At 38.6% G+C, this 23,113-nt stretch overlaps 1 protein-coding gene across 1 annotated transcript in view; it reads left to right on the top strand.

The window, feature by feature from the left end:
- Window positions 1-23,113, top strand: part of LOC150081497 (uncharacterized) — a 337,043-nt gene that overhangs the window by 49,622 nt on the left and 264,308 nt on the right. Inside the window, exon 2 of the mRNA XM_090380224.1 lies at window positions 704-897. Within this exon, the coding sequence (XP_090236350.1) occupies window positions 704-897 (194 nt within the window). The remainder of the gene's footprint in view (window positions 1-703; window positions 898-23,113) is intronic.

Below are 23,113 nucleotides of genomic sequence, written 5' to 3'. Positions count from 1 at the left end.
TAATATATATTTAAGTAAAATAAAGCAGATATTGCTACTTCTATATATAGAAAAGTGTAGCAGAATTTATTTGTACAAATAACTGGTTCTTTTAAAATGTTCAGTGATATTTACTACAACAAAATGATTTGTGCACTCTGGGAAATGTCATTGTAATGGGATTTTACTGTATTTCAGATGTTTTATGACATCAGTAATGTGAAGAAAGCATTTAATATAATGCATGATTACTTTTTTTTTTAAATGTCAGATATCAAAGTAAGGGACTTAATGGGAAGGAGCAGCAGTATGTAGCACACGCTTCTTGATTAGACCGGGGTTCGAGCCCGTCACCACCAAATACGGAGGATGCGGAAAGCTCAGGGAATGACCACCGCATATTTCCAAAGCAATATGGCCTTAGTTGCCAATGCTCCTAAAAAAAAAAAAAAAAAACTAAAAACCAACCAAGGGACTTAAGAAAAATGCAATCTAAAATAATTACTTGATGCACAAATTATTGACTTAGGTAGGTTTCACATGACTACCTCTCCATGAAAATTTGTTGGTAGGGCATGAACCTTGGTCTACCAATTAGTGACCCCTACTCTACAACACCACAAGTACTGTTTTAAAGATGTTAAAATGGTTTTAATGAATTAGTTATCATATTAAATGTATAATAAATATTTCCATTTATTAAATTGTATATAATTTTTTTCAGTAATGAATTTAGCAGGGTTGTTGGAGAGGAATATTTGAAATATTTTGATTTTACTGGAACAACTCTTGATGTTGCCTTACGCAAATTTTTAAAGAAGTTCTGTTTAGTTGGAGAGACACAAGAAAGAGAAAGGGTATTAGTTCATTTTTCCACAAGATATCTTGATTGTAATCCAGGTTCTTTTAGGTCACAGGGTGAGCACATTTTTTTCTTGATTAAAATTCCATTTACTTAAATGAAATTTTTTTTTTTTTTTTGTTATTTAATTAGTGAGAGCACAAATATGATGAAAACTCAAAGTAGCAAAAACATAAATATCATGGGTTTCTAGTTAACTGAGTAACTAAAATTTGCCTACTAGTGATTAAATTGCTTCTGACTTATGATGTTCACAATACGTTTTTTTTAAAAGGGTTGCTTTTCTGTTCTAATAGATCTCCTCAGTATCATTTTTGATTTATTTTTATATTTATGTTTTTTACCAGAAAAATATATATAGTCAAACCTCATAAATCTAGAATTTAAAAACACTTACACATTTTTGAAAATCTAAAAATTACCCAGAAGTCTTCTGGTTCATCAAGTGTCACCAGACACTTGATGAACCAGAAAATACACCACTTTCCCATGTGGTGTATTTTTTTATGTGTCATTTGAATTGGTTGCTCCTAATCAGCTGACAGCTACTGCTATTCAAACTGCTCATCATATAAACTTGGAAATTGAGTAGACGTTTTTTTTTTAATGTGATGACCAAAATCATTTTAAATTTATATATTCATTTCTTGATTGTAGACATGATAGTTTAGCATATCATGATGGGTACATTTGTAGGTAAGAAGGACTCTCTTTTATAGAGATGGTATTCATTAAAACAAAGGTGGTGCAAGGATTTTTGCCAGTATCATTAAGGATACCTTTAGGATTGAGAGAAACTGCTAGGTAGGCAGGGAGAAGGGTAATATAATCTGTATTTATCTGATTGGCATTAGTTGAGGCATATGATGCAAGAAAGCAAGCTTATATAGCATCAGCCAAAAAAAAAAAAAAAAAACACCCTCCCCAATTCACCCATTCGGTCACTCCAAATGTTTGTGTAGTTCAGCCTTAAATTTATTTAAGCTATCAACTTCCACAACAACAGATGGAAGTCTGCTCCAGCAATCAACTACTTGTTGGCTAAAGACAAATTTCTGCACATCTATTCTACAACTGTCTTTCCTCAATTTGAATCTATGCCCCCTTGGGTTCTTAGTCTGAGCAAGCAGAAGTATGCTGTCAGCATCGAGCTTGCTCAAACCATTCAAGGCCTTATACACCTCAATCAGATCACCTCGGAGGTGCCTAGTCTCCAGATGCTGCACTTTTGCAGAACTTAAGCCTTTCTTCATAAGCACACCCCTTTGTTCCTTTCACCAATCTTGTTGCCCTTCTCTGTACTCGTTACAGAGAAGGGCAACAAGAAACTCTACATCCTTCCTAAAATGAGTCCTCCAGTCCTGTGTACAGTACTCAAGGTGTGGCCTGACCTTGAGGTGATTATCCCTTATACAAAGGGATAATCACCTCCTTGTTTCTGCTAGCAAAATTCCTATACTGATCAAATAGGATGACATGGATCAAAGTAATGCTTGCATTCACCTGAAGAATTCTTGATTATTGTCACAACAGCCGATGTCAAGTTCTGACTGTAGTAATGTTTCAAATGAGCGGGATGCAAAAGATATGAAAACAATCAGGATAGTAAACTATAGAAGAATACTTACTTAAGATATAGAAGAAGAATACTTAGTCTTAACTGTGTCTACAGTAATGTCAGGAGTGTTGTCAATAAAATGGCTGAATTTGAACTCCTGGGTAGGACATCTAATGCTGATATAACACGGCTAACAGAAGTGTGGTGCCACCCGGAATTTAGGAATGATGAGTTCCATTAGCATTAGAAGAGGCATATGATGCAAGAAAGCAAGCTTATGCAGCATCAGCCAAAAAAAAAAAAAAAAAAACCCTTCCACTTCACCCCTCTGTTCGTTCGAAATACCTGTCCAGCTGAGCCTTAAATTTATTTAGGCTATCAACTTCCACAACAAGGGATGGAAGTCCGTTCCACCAACCAACCAACTACCCGCTGGCTAAAGGCAAATTTCCGCACATCTATCCTACATCTGTCTTTCCTCAATTTGAATTTATGCCCTCTCAGTTTGATTAATCTGAGCAAGAGGCAGTATCCCATCAGCATTGAGCATACTAAAACCATTCAAGGCTTTGTACACCTCTATCAGATCACCTCGCCGGTGCCTAGTCTCCAGACACTGTAATTTGCAAAACTTAAGCCTTTCTTCGTAAGAGCAACCCTTCGTTCCGTTCACTAACCTTGTTGCCCTTCTCTGTACTTGTTCCAGCAGCTCTACATCCTTCTTGAAATGAGGCCTCCAGACCTGTATACAGTACTCAAGGTGTGGCCTGACCATTGCCTTATACAAGGGAATAATGACTTCCCTATCCCTACTAGAAAAATTCCTGTATATCATTGATAAGACACCATGAGCTACTCTTGCAGCCCGTCTGCACTGCTCAAAGAACTTCATATCTGCCTGCACAATTACCCCCAGGTCCTTTTCATTCTCTACCACTGTCAGTGTAGTACCACAGAGTTGATACGTTGCTCTGGGGTTGCTGTTTCCCCTATGTAGTACTTTACATTCGTCAATGTTAAACTTCATTTGCCACCTCTCAGCCCATCTACTCAACCTTTTCAGATCCTGTTGCTGCCGCATAGGGTCAGTAGCATCCTTAACAATGCTGCCAACCTTTGTATCATCTGCAAACTTAGACATTAAGCTTGATATACCATCATCAATATTATTTATAAATACAGAAAACAACATGGACCCAACACTGAACCCTGAGGGACTCCACTGATAACATTAGTCCATGATGAACAGTGTCCATTAATTACCACTCTCTGTCTTCTGCCACTCAACCCTTTATCCATAGCAACAATTTGCCACCAATGCCACACTGCTCCAATTTGTGCATCAGTCTTCCATGTGCAACAGTATCAAAAGCCTTTCTAAGATCCAAATATATAATATAAAAGTTATTCCCTGCATCCAATTCTTTTGTGACTACATCATAGTATCCAATCAAATTGGTCAGGCAAGACCTTCCCTTAACAAAACCATGCTGTGTCTGAGCTATAACTGAATTCTTGTCAAGATGATCCTGCAGTGCTTCTTTAACCAGTGCTTCCATTAATTTTCCTGGAACAGAAGTTAAACTCACAGGTCTATAATTACTTGTGTCAGCCTTTGATCCTCCTTTCTGAATTGAGGTTACATTTGCACATCTCCAGTCTGTGGGTACCTCCCCCGAGTCCAAGGAAGCTCTCATAATTATGGCTACGGATTGCTTACTTCCTTTGCTCTTTCCTTTAATATAACTGGATAGATCCCATCCACCCCAGGTGCCTTTCTTGTATTTATCTTCAACAATTTCTCCTCCACTTTACTCTCAATTATTACAAGATCATCTAGCTCACTGCCAATGTTTACTTCATTTATGGCATTCTCCTTGTTGAATAACTCCTCATGTGTGAATGCAGATGCAAAATATTGATTCAGTTTGTTAGCTACCTGAGCAGGATCATGAACAGTTGAACCATCGATATCAAGTGGACCAATCTGATTCATCCCCTTCCTTCTAGAGTTTACATAAGTGAAGAATTCCTTGCTGTTTTTCTTCGCATCCCTTGCCAAAGATTTCTCGTAATCTGCCTTCGCCTGCCTAACCTCCTTTGTAACTTGGTTACAGATCAACTTATATCTATCATAGGCTTCTGTGTCACATGTTAATTTATATGTATCCCATGCATTTTTCTTCTTTTTTGGCGCCTCCATAGCCAGGTGGGAAGGAGCAGCAGTGCTTAGCACACGCTTCTTGATTAGACTGGGGTTCGATCCCGTCACCACCAAATACGGACGATGCGGAAAGGTCAGGGAATGACCACCGCATATTCCCGGAGCAATATGGCCTTAGTTGCTAATATTCCTAAAAACCAAATAACATAGCATTTTTCTTCTCTGCCATATGTCTCATTAGTTCATCTGACATCCATTTAGGCCTGAAACTTGTACCTTGAACAATATTTCTTAGTTGGTATGTAAAGCCTAGTAGCTTCCAAGATAAGTTCTTTGAATGCTTCCAATTTTGAGTTTGCTGTTGGTAACATCATCAGTTGGTCCCAATGTATAGAATTTAAATACTGTCTCAGACGATCGTAGTCGCCTTTATGAAAGCAATAACCCTTCCCTTTACCCCTGATGGTAGTTACCTCCTTGAGTAAATCCCACTTCAGCACATTGTGATCACTGCCACCTAGTGGTTCCTGTATCTGCAGATTCTTAATGCATGAAGATTTCTTATTATACTCATCATTGTCATTAGGCCTATAGCACACTCCTACTCTCAGTTTTGATCTTCCAATGCTTATGTCACACCAAACTGACTCGACACTGCACTGTCCAGCGATGTCGACTGGCTTCACTTCCTTGGATTTTATGCGTTTCTTAACTAATAGCATAACTCCTCCTCCCTTCCTATCCTGTCTATCCTTTCTGTAGATGTACTCCCCAAATTCCAGTTCTGCATTACTTATATCTCTGTGTGACAACACGTCTTTGATATCCCAACAATATCCACCTTTGATGCTTTGAGCAATACCTCAAATTCATCAAATTTATTTTCCAAACTGCTAGCATTGGTGTACACGCAAGTATACATGCACCTGTTGTTTTTCTTTGCTACCCTAACACAACCCATGTGTTTACTTGTACCCCAATGACTCCCAGCAGTCTCTGAAATATCCTGCATCTTATTTTCCAAGTTGCTGCTCATTCCAATAGAAGCAGTGCAAGAATCACTTTCACCTCTGCCAGTGGCTACTGTTAATCTATTAGTCCTTGTATCCCCCCCCAAACTAGCAGTTTTCCGACCCACCTAACACTGCCTCTATAGCATCAACAGACAGTCTTACACCTCACTATGTTATGTATAATGTATTTAGGAAAGACAGGGAAGTTAGGAGTGGTGGTGGTGGTGGTGGTGTCATGCTTCTTATCAAAAGCAGCCTGAGCAAGAAAAGAACTTTTTCTGAGTCTGAAGTTGTCTGCCAGCATTGTGCAGTGTGAGTTAGTTGGAAGCAAAGATATAATGAGAATGGGAGTAATCTACAGACCAGATGATTGTGAAGAATATGATGAGAGTGTTTACATGAAAATGGAATGGGCTGGCAAGCACAAATGTATTATTATGGCTGACTTCAATTTGCCCCAAACTGATTGGAATAAGTGGTAGAGAAATTCGCTTTGGGGAAAAATGTTTCTAAATAAAATAGATGATTATTACTTGTACCAGCATGTCAGAGATAATACTAGGGGTGAGAATATTCTTGGCCTCATCATTACTCACGAATTAGATGATATCACAGGGCTTAAAATACAGGAACCACTGGCCGGTAGTGATCATGCAGTCATCAGTTGGAAGATGGAGAACGATGTTGCAATAGTTAAAGGTAAAGGCACTGGTTTTATTTTCATAAGAGGGGACTCTGACAGTTTAAGGCACTATATGGCATCTGTTAATTGGGTAGGTTCCAGAGTGAAGGTGAATACGCTTTAATTATGCAATACATTTAAAGCAAAAATCACAGAAGCCATGAATCATGCATGCCATTAAGAAAATATTGCAGGAGGAGGATTCTGAAATGGATGAATGCAGAGCTGGCCAGTCAAATAGAGCAGAAAAAGACAGCATGGGACAGTTGCAGAATGACCAGTAGTACTGAAGCCTACAACAGCTACAAGTTTATTTGTAATAGTACTAGATAAAGTTAGAGGCCAAGGCCGCATATGTTTAGGCAGTGTATGAGGAGCACTGGCCAAAGAGCAAAGGGTGGTGACAAGGAATTTTTCATGTATGCGAATATAAGGAAGAAAAAAGCGAATCAAATCAGACCCTTGTGCACTTGATGTGGGAAAATCTTAGATAACCCAGCTGTTGTTGCAGATGAATTGAATAGGTACTTTGCATCTGTCTTTATTGAAGAAAGACCCTTGATGCTGAGAAGAGGCTGTGCGAGTGAGGCTGAGTCATATGAAATTTATGATTTGGAAGTTATAGATTACTGGTTAGTAGAAAAACTTCGAGCATGAAGGCAAGTAAGGCTCCTGGAGCTGATGGTAGGTACCCACCAATTTTCAGTGAGGCTGCTAAGCAGTATATATGAACCATTGGAGTTAATTATTGGGCACCTTTGAACTCAGGAGTGATTCCTTGGGATTGGAGAAGTGCCAATGTTTCACCAATACATAAAGGCAGGATAGGCAGGACAGGACAGGAAGGAGGGGTTATGCTGTTAGTTAAGGAACACAAATTCTAAAGAGGTGCATCCAATTGATGTGGGTGAACAATGCAATGCTGAGTCTGTTTGGTGTGACATAAGCACTGTGAAAGGAAAAATGAGACTAGATGTGTGTTATAGACCAAATGAATCTGATCAGTATAATGAGCAACTGTGCAGAGAAATAGAGTGAGCCAGTAAATCAGAGTGTCTTATAATGGGGGATTTTAATTTCCCGGATATTGACTGGAATTTGTGGGTTGGTCACTTACACACTAGCAAGGCTTTTGTGGATTTATTGGATGATTGTTTTCTACAGCAGCATGTTCGGGAGGCAACTAGAGGGAGTAATACTCTTGATCTGATTATCAGTAGTGATTCTTCATGCCTCATGAATCTGCAGATAAAGGAACCACTAAGTGGCAGTGATCACAGTGTGCTGAAGTAGGATTTACTCAAAGAGGTAACTACCATCAGGGGTAAAGGGAAGGGTTTTTGCTTTCGTAAAAGTAACTGCGGTGGTCTGAGACAGTATTTAAATTCTATATGGTGGAACTAACTGATGAGATTACCAACTGCAAATTCAAAATGGGAAGCATTCAAAGAATTAATCTTGGAAGCTACTGGGCTTTTCATGCCAACAAAGGAATATTGTTCAAGGTTTAGGCCTAAATGGATGTCAGATGAACTAATTAGACATGTGACAGAGAAGAAAAATGCATGGGATACGTATAAATTAATATGTGACACAGAAGCCTATGATAGATATAAGCTGGTCTGTAACCAAGTTACAAAGGAGGTTAGGCAGGCAAAGGCAGTTTATGAGAAATCTTTGGCAAAGGATGCAAAGAAAAACAGCAAAGAGTTCTTTACTTATGTAAACTCTAGAAGGAAGGAAATGCATTAGATTGGTCCACTTGATATCGATGGTTCAACTGTTGATGATCCTACTCAGGTAGCAAGCAAACTAAATGAATATTTTGCATCGACATTCACACATGAGGAGTTATTCAGGGAGGGGAATGCCAGAGGTGTATTCAGCTCTGGCAGTAAGATAGATAATCTTGTAATAACTGAGAGTAAAGTGGAGGAGAAATTGTTAAAGATAAACACAAGAAAGGCACCTGGGGTGGATGGAATCTTTCCAGTAATATTAAAGGAGGCGGCAAAGGAAGTAAGCAAACCCTTAGCCATAATTATGAGAGCTTCCCTGGACTCAGGGGAGGTACCCATGGACTGGAGATGTGCAAATGTGACCCTAATCCACAAAGGAGGATCAAAGGGATCCTCCAAGGAAATTAATGGAGGCACTGGTTAAAGAAGCATTGCAGGATCATCTAGACAAGACTTCAGTTATAGCTCGGACACAGCATGGGTTTGTTAAGGGGACGTCTTGTCTGACTAATTTCATTGGTTACTATGATGTAGTCACAAAGGAACTGGATGCAAAGAATAACTTTGATATCATATATTTGGATCTTAGAAAAGACTTTGATACTGTTGCACATGGAAGACTGCTGCACAAATTGGAGCAGTGTGGCATTGGAGGCAAATTGCTGCTATGGATAAAAGGATGGTTGAGTAGGAGAAGACAGAGAGTGGTAATCAATGTACACTGATCTTTGTGGACTATTATTATTAGTGGAGGCCCACAGGGTTCAGTGTTGGGTCCATTGTTGTTTTCTGTATTTATAAATGATATTGATGATGGTATATCAGATTTAATGTCCAAGTTTGCAGACGATACGTAGGTTGGCAGGGTTGTTAATGACACTAATGACAGTACACTGCTGCAACAGGACCTAGAAAAGTTGAGCAGATGGGCTGAGAGGTGGCAAATGAAATTTAACATTGACAAATGTAAAGTACTGCATATGGGAATCAGTAATCCCAGAGTAACGTATTAACTCTGTCGTACCACACTGACAGTGGTAGAGAATGAAAAGGACCTGGGGGTAATTGTGCAGGCAGATATGAAGTTTTCTGAGCAGTGCAGACGGTCTGCAAGAGTAGCTCATGGTGTCTTGTCAATGATATACAGGAATTTTTCTAACAGGGATAAGGAGGTGATTATCCCCTTGTATAAGGCAATGCATAAGAAAGGAGATAAATCAGAAATTGGAAATTATAGATCAATTAGCTTGTTATCGCACATCTACAAGTTGTTCACAAGGGTCATTACTAATAGATTAGAAAGAATACTTGATGAGAATCATCCAAAAGAGCAAGCTGACTTTAGGACAGAATTCTCAACTATAGATCACCTTCACGTAATATCACAGCTAATGGAGAAAGCGAATGAATATAAAACACCATTATGCCTGGAATTTGTGGATTATGAAAGGCATTTGACTCCATACAGCATAAGGCAATATTTTGGGCACTGGAAAGACAAGGCATAGATACCCCATATTATGATTTTGTAGAAAATATATGAGAGTGCTACCTCCTTTATTAGACTAGACAAAGACAGTAGGAAATTTAAAATCGAGAATGGAGTTCGACAAGGAGACACAATATCTCTGAAGCTGTTTACTGCTGCCCTTGAGGAAGCTTTCAGAAGATTAGACTGGTCGCAGAAAGGAGTCAATGTTTATTGAGAGTACCTAAACCATTTACGATTTGCAGATGACATGGTGGTCATAAGCCACGATCTCAAAGAATTAGAAGAAAATTGTAATCAGTTATGCACAATTAGTAAGGATTTTGGACAACAGATGAATATGGCTAAAACAAAAGTAATGATGAACAAGTATGCCACAGAAAGGGAAATAATGATTGAAGGAGCAGTAATTGAAAGGGTGGAGTCATATACTTATCTGGGACAAGTTATTAGCTGTAATAATGATAAATGGCTGGAAGTCAAGAGAAGAATAAATTTTGGATGGATAGCATTCAGGAAATAAAGTCACATACTGAAGAGCAATATCCCAGTTTGTCTGAAACGTAAAATAATGAACCAATGTATACTTCCCACCATGACTTATGGAAGTGAAACTTGAGCACTCACCAAAAGAATGGAAGAGAAGCTGAGAACTACACAGCAAAGAATGGAACGAATTATATTGGGAATTAGACTGTTAGATAAGAAGAGAAACACATGGATTAGGCACAAAACTCAAGTAAAGGACATTCTTATCAAAACTAAAGAACTAAAATGGTCTTGGGCAGGACACATAGCTCGAAGACATGGTGACATATGGACTAAAAAAATAACAAAATGGTACCCAAGAAGAGCTAGAAGAAAACCTGGAAGACAAAGGCGGAGATGGATAGATGAAATTCATGAGTTTGTGGGTAGTAAATGGACGGCCAGTGCTCAAAACAGAAGGAACTGGAAAGTTGCTGGAGAGGCCTTCATCCTGCAGTGGATTGAAAATGGCTGATGATGATAAGGGAATGATTTTTTATTTATTTCGCATGATGTGATCAATACACGAAGGAACCAGTTTTTTCCTGCTTCCTTCGTGTATCGCGGCTGGGATATCCAACCAACCGGTTGGTTCGGCACCATCGAGATATCCAGCCCGAGGTGGGAATCGAACCCGCGACCTTTAGGTTGCCAGGCAGGCACTTTACCTACCCGGCTAGCCCGGTCGGTAGGGAATGATCAGGCCACACCTTGAGCACTGTATACGGGTCTGGAGGCCTCATTTTAAGAAAGATGTAGAGCTGTTGGAAAGAGTACAGAGAAGGGCAACAAGATTAGTGAATGGAACAAAGGGTCGTTCTTACAAAGAAAGGATTAAGTTTTGCAAATTACAGTGTCTGGAGACTAGGTACCTGCGAGGTGATCTGATTGAGGTGTATAAAGCCTTGAATAGTTTGAGTATGCTCAATGCGGATGGGATTCTTCCTCTTGCTCAGAATAATCGCCTGAGAGGGCATAAATTCAAATTGAGGAAGGACGGCTGTAGGATGGATGTGCAGAAGTTTGCCTTTAGCCAGCGTGTAGTTGATTGGTGGAACAAACTTCCATCTGTCATTGTAGAAGTCGATAGCTTAAATAGATTCAAGGCAGAACTTGACAAACATTTGAAGCGAGTGGATGGGTGAAATAAGGGTTTTTTTTTTTTGGCTGATGTTATATAAGCTTGCTTTCTTGCATCATGTGCCTTTGCTAATGCTAATGCAGTTCTAAGAGTGAAGTTGGTAACTACAGACTGGTTAATTTGATTTCAGTGGTGTGAAAATCTTAGAGGCAGCAGGGGAATTTAGATATATATATTTATATATGGTATTCTGAATAACACACACATGGTTTTGTTAAAGGAAAATTATGTTTAACTAACTTAGTAAGCTATTTTGACACAGTTACTCATGAGCTGGATGTACAGAACAGTTTCAATATTGTTTATTTGGATTTTAGCAAGGCATTTGACTCAATCCCTCATGAGAGGTTTCAGTATAAGTTGGAACATGTTGGGATTACTGGAAATATTTTAAGATGGTTGCAGGACAGAAGGCAGAGGGTTGTGATTAATGGATATTCTTCAGACTGGTGTCAAGTCAGAAATGGGGTTCCCCAGGGAACCCCATTTTTGGTCAACTGTTTTTTTTGATTTTCATAAATGGATAGAAAGCTTAATGTAAAAATTTGCAGATGTCCTAAAGATTGGTAGAGTAGTTAATGATCAGTACAAAGCAGCACTCCTTCAGGATGACTTGAACAGGCTGCAAGAATGGTGAGAAAAGTGGCAGCTATGTTTTAATGCAGCAAAATACAAGGGATTACACCTTGTATTTACACTTGGGGAATAGCAACCCCAAAATAAATTATACACTTGGTGGAGATGAATTAAAAACAGTAGAGGAAGAAAGGGATCTGGGAGTTATAATATTGGCAGATATGACGTTTTCTGAGCAGTGTAACAGTGTAAACAGGCAGCCAGGAAAGCTCATTGTGTTCTATCAGTGATTTATCAAAAATTATCCTGTAGAGATATGGTGGTCATAGTCTCACTGTATAAGGCAGTTCTAAGACCACGTTTGGAATACTGTGATCAAGTATGGAGACTTCATCTAAAAAAAGACATTGAGCTTCTTGAAAGGTTACAAAGATGAGCAACTTTGGTAGAAAATGAAAAAGATGTGGGAGTAATTGTGCAATCAGGTGTGAAGTTTTCTGAGCAATGCAGACATGCTGCCAGAGCAGGTCAATGGGGTATTGTCAATGATATATAGTAATTTTGCTAGTAGGGAAAAAAGAGGTGATTATCCCTTTGTATAAGGGAATGGTCAGGCCACACCTTGAGTACTGCGGCAGGCCTCATTTTAGGAAGGATGTAGAGTTACTTGAGTGTGTACAGAGAGGGGCAGCAAGATTGGTGAGGGGAACAAAAGTCCTCTTGCCAAGAAAGGCTTAAGTTCTGCAAATTGCAGCGGCTGGAGACTAGGCACCTGTGAAGTGATCTGATTGAGGTGTATAAGGCCTTGAATGGGTTGAGCACACTGAATTCTGATGGGATTCTTCTTCTGCTTGCTCAGATTACAAACCTGAGGGGGCTTAAATTAAAATTGAGGAAAGACAGTTGTAGAATAGATGTGCAGAAATTTGCCTTTAGCCAGTGGGTGGTTAATTGCTGGAACAAACTTTCATCTGTCGTTGTGGAAGTTGATAGCTTAAATAAATTCAAGGAGGAACTGGACCAACTTTTAGAGGGAATGGATGTGTGAAATTTTTTTTTTTTTTTTTTTTGGCTAATGCAACTTAAGCTCATACTGCTTTCTTGCATCACATGCCTCCATTACTACTACTAACTTGCATGGTGCAATTGGCAAATGGGTGACCATATTAAGAAAGACTCCGAATATGTGGGCTACAGAGCTTGGCAACCGGGCACGTCAGAGGTGACTTGATTGAGATTTATAAGTCTCTGGAAGGGGTTAGTAAAATGAACAAAGTTGTAATTTTCACTGTTGTACAAAATTCTGGAACTTGTGGGCATAAATTAAAATTACTGGGGAAGGGTAAACTGGATTGTAGGAAGTTTTCTTTTAGCCAGAGAGTCTTTGATTGTTGAAACAGGTTGCCTCCACAGGTAGTTTAGGCTGAAAGTTTGAATAAATTCAGATGTCAATGGATACCTACTTCTGATGGGAAACAAATAGTTTGTATTCCCTAATCTACTCGTTTTTTTTGTTTTTTTTTTCTGGCCAGTTCAGCAAAAGCCTGTGGCTTCCTTGCACTCTGTGGCTATTACTATTACTTTCCCATGGCTGCCAAAGCAAGAGCAAAAAAAATATCCTGGAGGAGACATTCAACAAACTATCTAATCATATGTGAGTTTGATTGACATCAGGGAAATGTGTTAGGAAAGCTACAGCAAATTTCCATTTGTTATATTTACATAATTGAGCTAATTAATATCGTTACTATTAATTGTATTATGCATTTGCCACTGTGATGTTTTCTGTTTATTTCTTTTAACTTAAGGCTTACACGTGATCCTCAGGAAAGTTTTCCTAAACTAGAAAACAAGTTATGTTGTAATTGCTATAGGTGCAACATTGCTTCACCACTCAATTGGAACTTTGATTAACCTTTCTATAGCAGATACCCTGTTCACTTTGCTTCAGATGGAGCTGTATACAGTATTAGGTTTCAAAAATCCAGCAAGCATTAACTCCCATTGTGGCTAGATTTATGAGGTTTTATTGTATATATAGATAATATTCTGCTTATGACAGGGATGTGTTCTCGCAGCAAAAATCCAAACAGATGGAGAACATTTGAAAAGTTTGTAAAAACGGGAAGAAATGAATGAAGCAGTCTGGAAATTCAGCATAGTCACTTGTCACTTCTAAAGAATGAACGCACGATGCAGTATTGCCTCATCTCTTCTAGACCTCCCCCTTTACTTATAATTCACTATCTTAGTCCTCTAACCACTCATTGTCTACATGGATAATGGATAAATTACAATGAATGTTGTATTTTCTGCTTTTATAACACATGCACTCTGAGATTGTATGTATTCTATTTTAGGTTTGTTAATCTTGATATCCCAAATTAATAAGATACAATGTACATCTAAAAAGCATATTAAATAATTTACAAAATTTAATGTGTCAATGCAAGCAATCTTTGTTTCATTCTTTAATATGGGGGGGGTGAGAGAGAAAGAGAGACAGGAGAATATCTTTATTGCAAACCGCTCAATTCTGTAAACTTGCCAGAATTTCAAGATAACCTTTAAAATAGTGAAAAGTCATTTTCATTCTTTTGATTCGCTTCTCTCTATCTATATCTGTATCTAAGCAGCGCCAGTTTCTTCTTTCAAAATTTCTGGAACTGTGACACTTTAAATTTAGATGGTATTCATTGTTCTTGTTTATACTCTGACAAGATACTAGGTCAGAGGAGTTTTACAATTAACTATTTCGATAATGAATACACTTGCTAACCATATATAGTAGTCATGTGGGTATGAACTATGGTTCACTGAAATGTGCATGTATTACTGCACTCTTGTGCTTGCTTGACCACTTCTCTTGTGCTTGCTTGACCACTTCTCTTGTGCTTGCTTGACCACTCCTCTTGCATATGCAAGTATGTAGAAGTTATGACTGTTTATGTGTATTTCTTTTGACAGGAAGCTTTTAATAGCATTGGCATTCGAACCCACTTCTTTCAACTGGAATAACTTGCAAATTTGTGATGCCAAACTCACTCACAGTTAGCTTGGTTTAGCCTTAGCATGACAACAGCATGCATTACTTTCCTAGAACTCGACTTTAAAAGTGAAACAGTGAAAGAGCACCCGAAGCATAACTTTAATTCTATCGTTTCACTACCACATTTCCGAACAGCTATTATTCGAGTGTCATCTCTATCCCGTTCTCTCAACAACTGTGGTTTCTAGATTCCTCTAGCCAGTTTGCTGTACACTTTTAATTAGCAATAGCCATCTATTTTATTGACTCAATAGTTTGCAAGTTTAAACTGACAAATTTCTCTTGGATAATATCTGCAGGAGGTTATCAACTTTTCACCAAGGTAAGTGAAACTTAATAATTTCTTTAATTAGGCAATAATTTAAAACAAGATGGCTGAATTACATACAGTTCGTAGCATTTACTATAACTGTATCATAACACCATACAATTCAGCTTATATATACTGTGCTAAGGCATTCAGCTTATATATACTGTGCCATGTATTAGTATATAGTGAGGCCTTGTACATAATATTTCCTCCTTACACTTCAGAGTCCTCTTGAATTGCAGTGGTTACAATTACTGTTATCCCATACCATTCAAGATTCAGTGATACTCCTAGTATCATTGAATCCTGTCAGTGATACTAGGAGTATCATTAATACTTTTAAAAAAGTAGTAAATACTTTTTTAAGTTAGTCGATCCCAGATGAAGATGTTGCATAGCACTTTCCTCCTGGAAACTCAGGTTTTATGTTCAACAAACAGCAAATCACCTGAAGAATATATGTATTTACAGCAGTGATTTTCAACCGGGGTGCCATGTAATTTGGGTGTAAGTTACTTAAACTTATTTTTATTTTTTAAATTTAAGTACTTATTTCATTATAAAAAGATACATCCTTATAATTATATTATTATAATAACTATGTATATATATATATATATATATATATAGTTATTATGTAAATAAGTTTCCCTATTCAGGTGACCCTAGTGTCAAAACAGTTCGAGTTAGTGCTGTGAAAATCAATGGGTATGTCATTTGTGGTATGGAGAAGCAATTTATAGAAGAAAAATAATTAGTTTAAATTTCTGCCACCAGGGGAAAATGGCACTGCACATATGTAAAAGTTGTCATTTACTTCAATACACGCTGCTTATGCAAATGACATCCTGTTAGATAAAAGAATAAAGACCAACAACACTGTCAATAACTGTTATGGCTCATACAAAAAAGGAACATGCTCTTTAGTAAAACCGTTCTACCAGAATAATAGTAATGTTAATGCAGCACTACGTGAATATCGGAAACTTAAAGGTTTGCATGAAGGACCTTTGACGTCAGTGGGGCTTCAATAACTAATAAAGAAAGTTGAAGCAACTGGGGAGTTAGGTGTAATTCCAGACAGGGGACAACGATGTATCGGAATGGAGATAGTGGATGAAGTGGTGGTTGCAATGGTCAGAATGCGAAACGCTATCAGTCAGTATTGCCAGAGGTGTGTCAAGAGACTTGAACCTTCCTTGGTCTACTTATATGTAAAGTGCTTCAAATAATTTTATGCTGGTTCCCATACAAGATTCTTGTATTGCAAGAACTAAAGTCTTGTGGTCAGCAACAATGAATAGACTTTGCTCTATGATTTCTGGCTCGTATGGAACTTGGCGATACATGGGCTCGAATGATCGTGTGGTCTGATGTGGCACATTTCACTCTTCATGGGGCTGTAAATGCGCAAAACTGCCGAATATGGAGAACTTCTCATCCATCTGCTGTGCATGAAAGACCACTACAAAGCAGAGTTTATAATCGGAGCAGCAGAGTTTATAATCGGAACAATTTTCTTTGAAGAGTCTACACCTCATGGCTCCGTGAGGTGTATGGTAACTACTGTATGTAGTGCACTCGTCTAAGAGATCACATTATTCCCACTCTGTAAGAAAGGCAATGTTTGAAGAAGAGAAGATATAAGAAGACCATAGTGTTTATGAAGACCATAGTGTTTATGCAAGATGGTGCCCCTCTCTAAATTGGTCGACAAGTGAAGGAACTGCTCCGTTCAACATTTGGAAATGATCGCATCATTTCTAGAGACTTTCCGCAGTTCTGGCTAGCCCCGATCACCCAGATCTCAATCCCTGTGATTTCTGGCTATGGGGATACTCGAAAGACAGAGTTTACTGTGGCATCATACAGATGCTTGTTGATTTGAAATCAAGCATTAAACAGCATGTAGCCAACATCCCCAATGAGATGCTATGCGAAACTGTGTTGCACGCAGTCCTCCATTTTCAGAATGTCATCTCAAGTGAAGGAAAGTACATCGAACAATATCTGTAGATTTCTAAGTTCTGATATTAAAATCTAATCCTAAGTTAAGTATTCCATCTCATCTTTACAGTGCCAATTTCTCTCTTGGTGGTGGAAATTTTAACAAATTTTTTTTCTTCTACAAATCGCTTCCCCATACTCTAAATGACATACCCATTTTGTCGTTTTTTGCCTTCAGTCTGGGGCCAACCACCCAGACTGAAGGCAAAAAACGACAAGAGGTTCTCTGTTTCTGTAATGATCAATATATGCTAAGTAATTTAAATCTAAACCAAATATAAACCAGTATAGGCCAAATATAAATCAAATGTAAATAAATTTTAGAATTATTAGAATCGCTTACCTGAAATATCACTTCAGGAAAGCGATAAGCATAATTAATTTCAAAAATTTGTTTTCTGAACCTATTGTTTCAATATAATTTTCAATATAATTGTCATATTTAGTGCCATGTATACAGGGTGATTCACTACCAGTGCGACAAACTTGCAGGAGGTGTAGGGGGCACAAAGGCGAATCAGAATCACATAGCATTGCAGGGTTCAAAATGCCTTCGTCATGCGGTAGAGGACGTTGAACAGGAGGTCGCGTGAACAGCAATCCCGCTGGAAGTCAGCATTTGTGAACCGGTTCCCGAGGCAGTAGGATGGACGAGTATTCAAACGTTGAACTGGCCGACATGTACCTCGTGTATGGAGCTGCAGACTGTAACGGGCGCGCCGCTCTGCGCTTGTACCAGGAACGTTTCCCGCACAGGCGTGCTCCTCATCATACGATTTTTGCACATTTGCACAGAAGGTTATGTGAGACTGGTTGTTTCATGAGAGGTACCATGATTCGAGAGCGAACAATGAGGATGCCAGACAATGAGGAGAATGTCCTACGTCTTGCAGAAGGCAATCCGAGTACGAGTACTCGAGCGATAGGCCAACAATTGGGTATTTCCCAATCCACTGTATGGAGGATACTGTCAACAAACCAAATGAGTTCATACCATCTGCAACGCGTCCAATCATTGGAGTATATATAACTATATGTATATATAGTTTATATATACATTTAACTATATGTATATATAGTTTGTTTGTTTGTTTGTTAGTTGGAGCATTAGCAACTAAGGCCATATTGCTCGGGGATATGCGGTTGTCATTCCCGACCTTTCCACATCCTCTGTATTTGGTGGTGACGGGCTCGAACCCCGGTCTAATCAAGAAGCGTGCTACGCACTGCTGCTCCTTCCCACCTGGCTACGGAGGCGCCGTATATATAGTGAATTTAACTATATATACATATAGTTAAATTCACTTATATTTATTTTTATATATATATAGTTAAATTCATTTAAATTTACTTAAGTTCACGCTGAGGTAACATGCAAATTCAGCTCAGGGTCCTACTATAGGAACGGGTTTGCGATCCTGGGCATACCTGAGCCACAACTTATATCTTGTAATGTCTTTAAACTGTCCTACACTCTTTATTTTTATTTCTCCAAAATTATTAGGGCAATCCGAGGATGTAGGAGAAACTATTTCTTATCTATACCACTATTTTTCGCCTTTGTGGAGTTCAGGTTCTATTATTCCTACTCCTTTAGTTTTTCTTCTTACTATCTGCATGTTTCTCTTTGCGTTAACTTATTTTTAATTATTTATTTATATTTATTTTTACCGTATCCATCACATGGGGGCACCACATATTATTTTGATGACTATTACATTATGTCCTAGATACGGTAAATATGTAGTATGTATTATATAATATCGGTGTAAATACACCATAGTTAACCCATAGATTTGAGCTACGATTGTAGCGTAGAAGGCATCGTTTTAATTGTATCTCATAATGTGGTTGCCTTCACAACAAGATAGTTACTATTGAATTACTTCAAATAAATAACGCTTCTCTAGTAGAGAAGACTACTGTTATTTATTTTCAACGTACCACCACCCAGACGATCGTTTCGAAGCTTTTTGGCTTCGTCATCAGTGGGCGGGTAGATAATACAACAAGCCATCTCAGTTGCGAAGTTATATCCACATTATGAGAGATGCCAGAAGGGTGTGGTGGTAATGTATTTGGAAAATTAAATGCACAAGGCATAATCCTGATGGGTTTTGATAATTAACTATATAATATCGGTGTAAATACACCATAGTTAACCCATAGATTTGAGCTACGATTGTAGCGTAGAAGGCATCATTTTAATTGTTGAACAAAAGCCGAGAATTAGGGTTGAATTTGAAAATGTCTGCAATTCTGCCCAGACACGATAGGAGGGAGTATATGATGAGAGCCTTGTCGATCCATTCGGCCCTGGAAAGATTGTGCAAGGCTCAAGGGGTAGAATTTTTTTCAGCCTGGACTGTACTTGTTAACAGGAGAGATTGCTTCTACAGGGATGGGATACACTTAAATAGAAAGGGTGCAAGAATATTTGCTGATGCTATCAAGGCAGTGTTAGGTGGGTCGGAAAACTGCTAGCCTGGGGGGAGACAAAGACCAATAGATTGACAGTAGCCACTGGCAGAGGTGAAAGAGATTCTTGCACTGCTTCTATTAGAATGAGCAGAAGCCTGAAAAACAAGATGCATGATATTTCAGAAACTGCTGGGAGCCATTGCGGTACAAGTAAACACATGGGTTGTTTTAGGTTAGCTAAGAATAGAAACAGGTGCAGGTATACTTGCGTGTACACCAATGCTAGGAGTTTAGTAAACAAATTTGATGAATTTGAGGTATTGCTCAAAACATCAAAGGCAGATATTGTTGGGATATCAGAGACATGGTGTCACACAGATATAAGGGATGCAGAACTGGAATTTGGGGAGTACAACGTCTACAGAAAGTATAGACAGGATAGGAAGGGGGGAGGGGTTATGCTATTAGTTAAGAAATACGTAAAAACCAAGGAAGTGAAGCCAGTCGACATCGCTGGACAGTGCAGTGTTGAGTCAGTTGGTGTGACATAAGCATTGGGAGATCAAAATTGAGAGTAGGAGTGTGCTATAGGCCTAATGACTCTGATGAGTATAATAAGAAACTGTACAGGGAAATAGAGGGCCAGTAAATCAGAGAGTCTTATAATGGGAGATTTTAATTTCCCAGATATTGACTGGAATTTGGGGGCTGGTCACTCACACACTAGCAGGGCTTTTGTGGATTTATTGGATGATTGTTTTCTACATCAGCATGTTCCGGAGGCAACTAGAGGGAGTAATACTCTTGATTTGATTATCAGCAGTGATTCTTCATGCATTAAGAATCTGCAGATAAATGAACCACTAGGTGGCAGTGATCACAGTGTGCTGAAGTGGGATTTACTCAAAGAGGTAACTACCATTAGGGGTAAAGGGAAGGGTTATTGCTTCCGTAAAGGCGACTACGATGGACTGAGACAGTATTTAAATTCTATGCAGTGGGACCAACTGATGATGTTACCAACAGCAAATTCAAAATGGGAAGCATTCAAAGAACTTATCTTGGAAACTACTAGGCTTTACATACCAACTAAGAAATATTGTTCAAGGTTTAGGCCAAAATGGATGTCAGATGAACTAATGAGGCATATGGCAGAGAAGAAAAATGCATGGGATACTTACAAATTAACACATGACACAGAAGCCTATGATAGATACAAGTTGATATGCAACCAAGTTACAAAGGAGGTTAGGCAGGCGAAGGCAGATTATGAGAAATCCTTGGCAAGGGATGCAAAGAGTTCTTTACTTATGTAAACTCTAGAAGGAAGGGGATGAATCAGATTGGTCCACTTGATATTGATGGGTCAAGTGTTGATGATCCTGCTCAGGTAGCTAACAAACTAAATGAATATTTTGCATTGACATTCACACATGAGGAGTTATTCAGCGAGAAATGCCAGAGGTGTATTCAACTCTAGCAGTAAGCTACAGAATCTTGAAATAACTGGGAGTAAAGTGGAGGAGAAATTGTTGAAGATAAACACAAGAAAGGCACCCGGGGTGGATAGGATCTATCCAGTTATATTAAAGGAGGCAGCAAAGGAAGTAAGCAAACCCTTAGCCATAATTATGAGAGCTTCCTTGGACTTAGGGGAAGTACCCATAGACTGGAAATGTGCAAATGTGACCCCAATTCACAAAGGAGGATCAGAGGCTGACACAAGTAATTATAGACCTGTGAGCTTAACTTCTGTTCCAGGAAAATTAATGGAGGCACAGGTTAAAGAAGCACTGCAGACAAGACTTCAGTTATAGCTCGGACACAGCATGGTTTTGCTAAGGGGAAGTCTTGCCTGACCAATTTGATTGGATACTATGATGCAGTTACAAAAGAACTGGATGCAGGGAATAGCTTTGATATTATATACTTGGATCTTAGAAAGGCTTTTGATACTGTTGCACATGGAAACTGCTACACAAATTGGAGCAGTGTGACATTGGAGGCAAATTGCTGCTATGGATAAAGGGGTGGTTGAGGGGGAGAAGACAGAGAGTGGTAATCAATGGACACTGCTCATCGTGGACTAATGTTATTAGTGGAGTCCCTCAGGGCTCAGTGTTGGGTACATTATTGTTTTCTGTATTTATAAATGATATTGATGATGGTATATCAAGCTTAATGTCCAAGTTTGCAGACGATACAAAGGTTGGCAGGGTTGTCAAGGACACTACTGACACTATGCTGCTGCAACAGGATCTGGAAAGGTTGAGCAGATGGGCTGAGAGGTGGCTAATGAAGTTTAACATTGACAAATGTAATGTACTACACATGGGAAACAGCAACCCCAGAGCAATGTATCAACTCTGTGGTACTACACTGATAGTGGTAGAGAATGAAAGGGACTTGGGGGTGGTTGTGCAGGCAGATATGAAGTTCTCTGAGCAATACTCCATGAGCCACTCTTGCAGATGGGCTGCAAGAGTAGCTCATGGAGTATTGTCAATGATATACAGGAATTTTTCTAGCAGGGATAAGGAGGTGATTATTCCCTTGTATAAGGCAATGGTCAGGCCACACCTAGAGTACTGTATACAGGTCTGGAGGCCTCATTTCAAGAAGGATGTAGAGCTGCTGGAACGAGTACAGAGAAGGGCAACAAGATTAGTGAATGGAACAAAGGGGTGCTCTTACGAAGAAAGGCTTAAGTTTTGCAAATTATTGTCTGGAGACTAGGCACCAGCGAGGTGATCTGATAGAGGTGTATAAAGCCTTGAATGGTTTGAGCATGCTCAATGCTGATGGGATTCTTCCTCTAGCTCAGAATAATTACCTGAGAGGGCATAAATTCAAATTGAGGAAAGACAGATGTAGGATAGATGTGCAGAAATTTGCCTTTAGCCAGCAGGTGGTTGGTTGGTGGTACAGACTTCCATCCCTTATCGTGGAGGTTGATAGCCTAAATAAGTTTAAGGCTCAGCTGGACAGGTATTTTGAACGAACAGAGGGGTGAAGTGGAAGTGGGGTTGTTTTTTTTTTTTTTTTTTTGGCTGATGCTGCATAAGCTTGCTTTCTTGCATCAAATGCCTCTACTAATGCTAATGCTAATTGTATCTCATAATCGCTACAATCTACGCTACAATCGTAGTTCAATTCTACGCTACAATCGTAGCTCAAATCTATGGGTTAACTATGGTGTATTTACACCGATATTATATAGTTAATTATCAAAACCCATAAGGATTATGCCTAGTGCATTTAATTTTCCAAAGTAGTATGTATTATATATTTAATCTTATTTTAATCATTAAATTACGTTCTCTGTCGGGTCAACGATGATTAATATGTGCTTACATTTATATTTTACTTATATTTCTTACATTTGATTCTAATAATTCTAAAATTTATTTACATTTGATTTATATTTGGCCTATACTGGTTTATATTTGGTTTAGATTTAAATTACTTAGCATATATTGATCAATACAGAAACAGAGAACCTCTTGTCATTTTTTGCCTTCAGTCTGGGTGGTTGGCCCCGGTTGAAATCATCTAGATTGTCGGTAAAAAGCGATAATAATTTTTTTTTTTTTTT

The sequence above is a fragment of the Mastigoproctus giganteus genome, chromosome 8 (genome assembly GCF_048544385.1).
Source record: "Mastigoproctus giganteus isolate SK-2022 chromosome 8, ASM4854438v1, whole genome shotgun sequence".
In the NCBI taxonomy this organism is placed as follows: Eukaryota; Metazoa; Arthropoda; class Arachnida; order Uropygi; family Thelyphonidae; genus Mastigoproctus; species Mastigoproctus giganteus.
The sequence above is the reverse complement of the archived record's forward strand: the minus strand, read 5'-3'. Positions and strand labels throughout refer to the sequence as shown.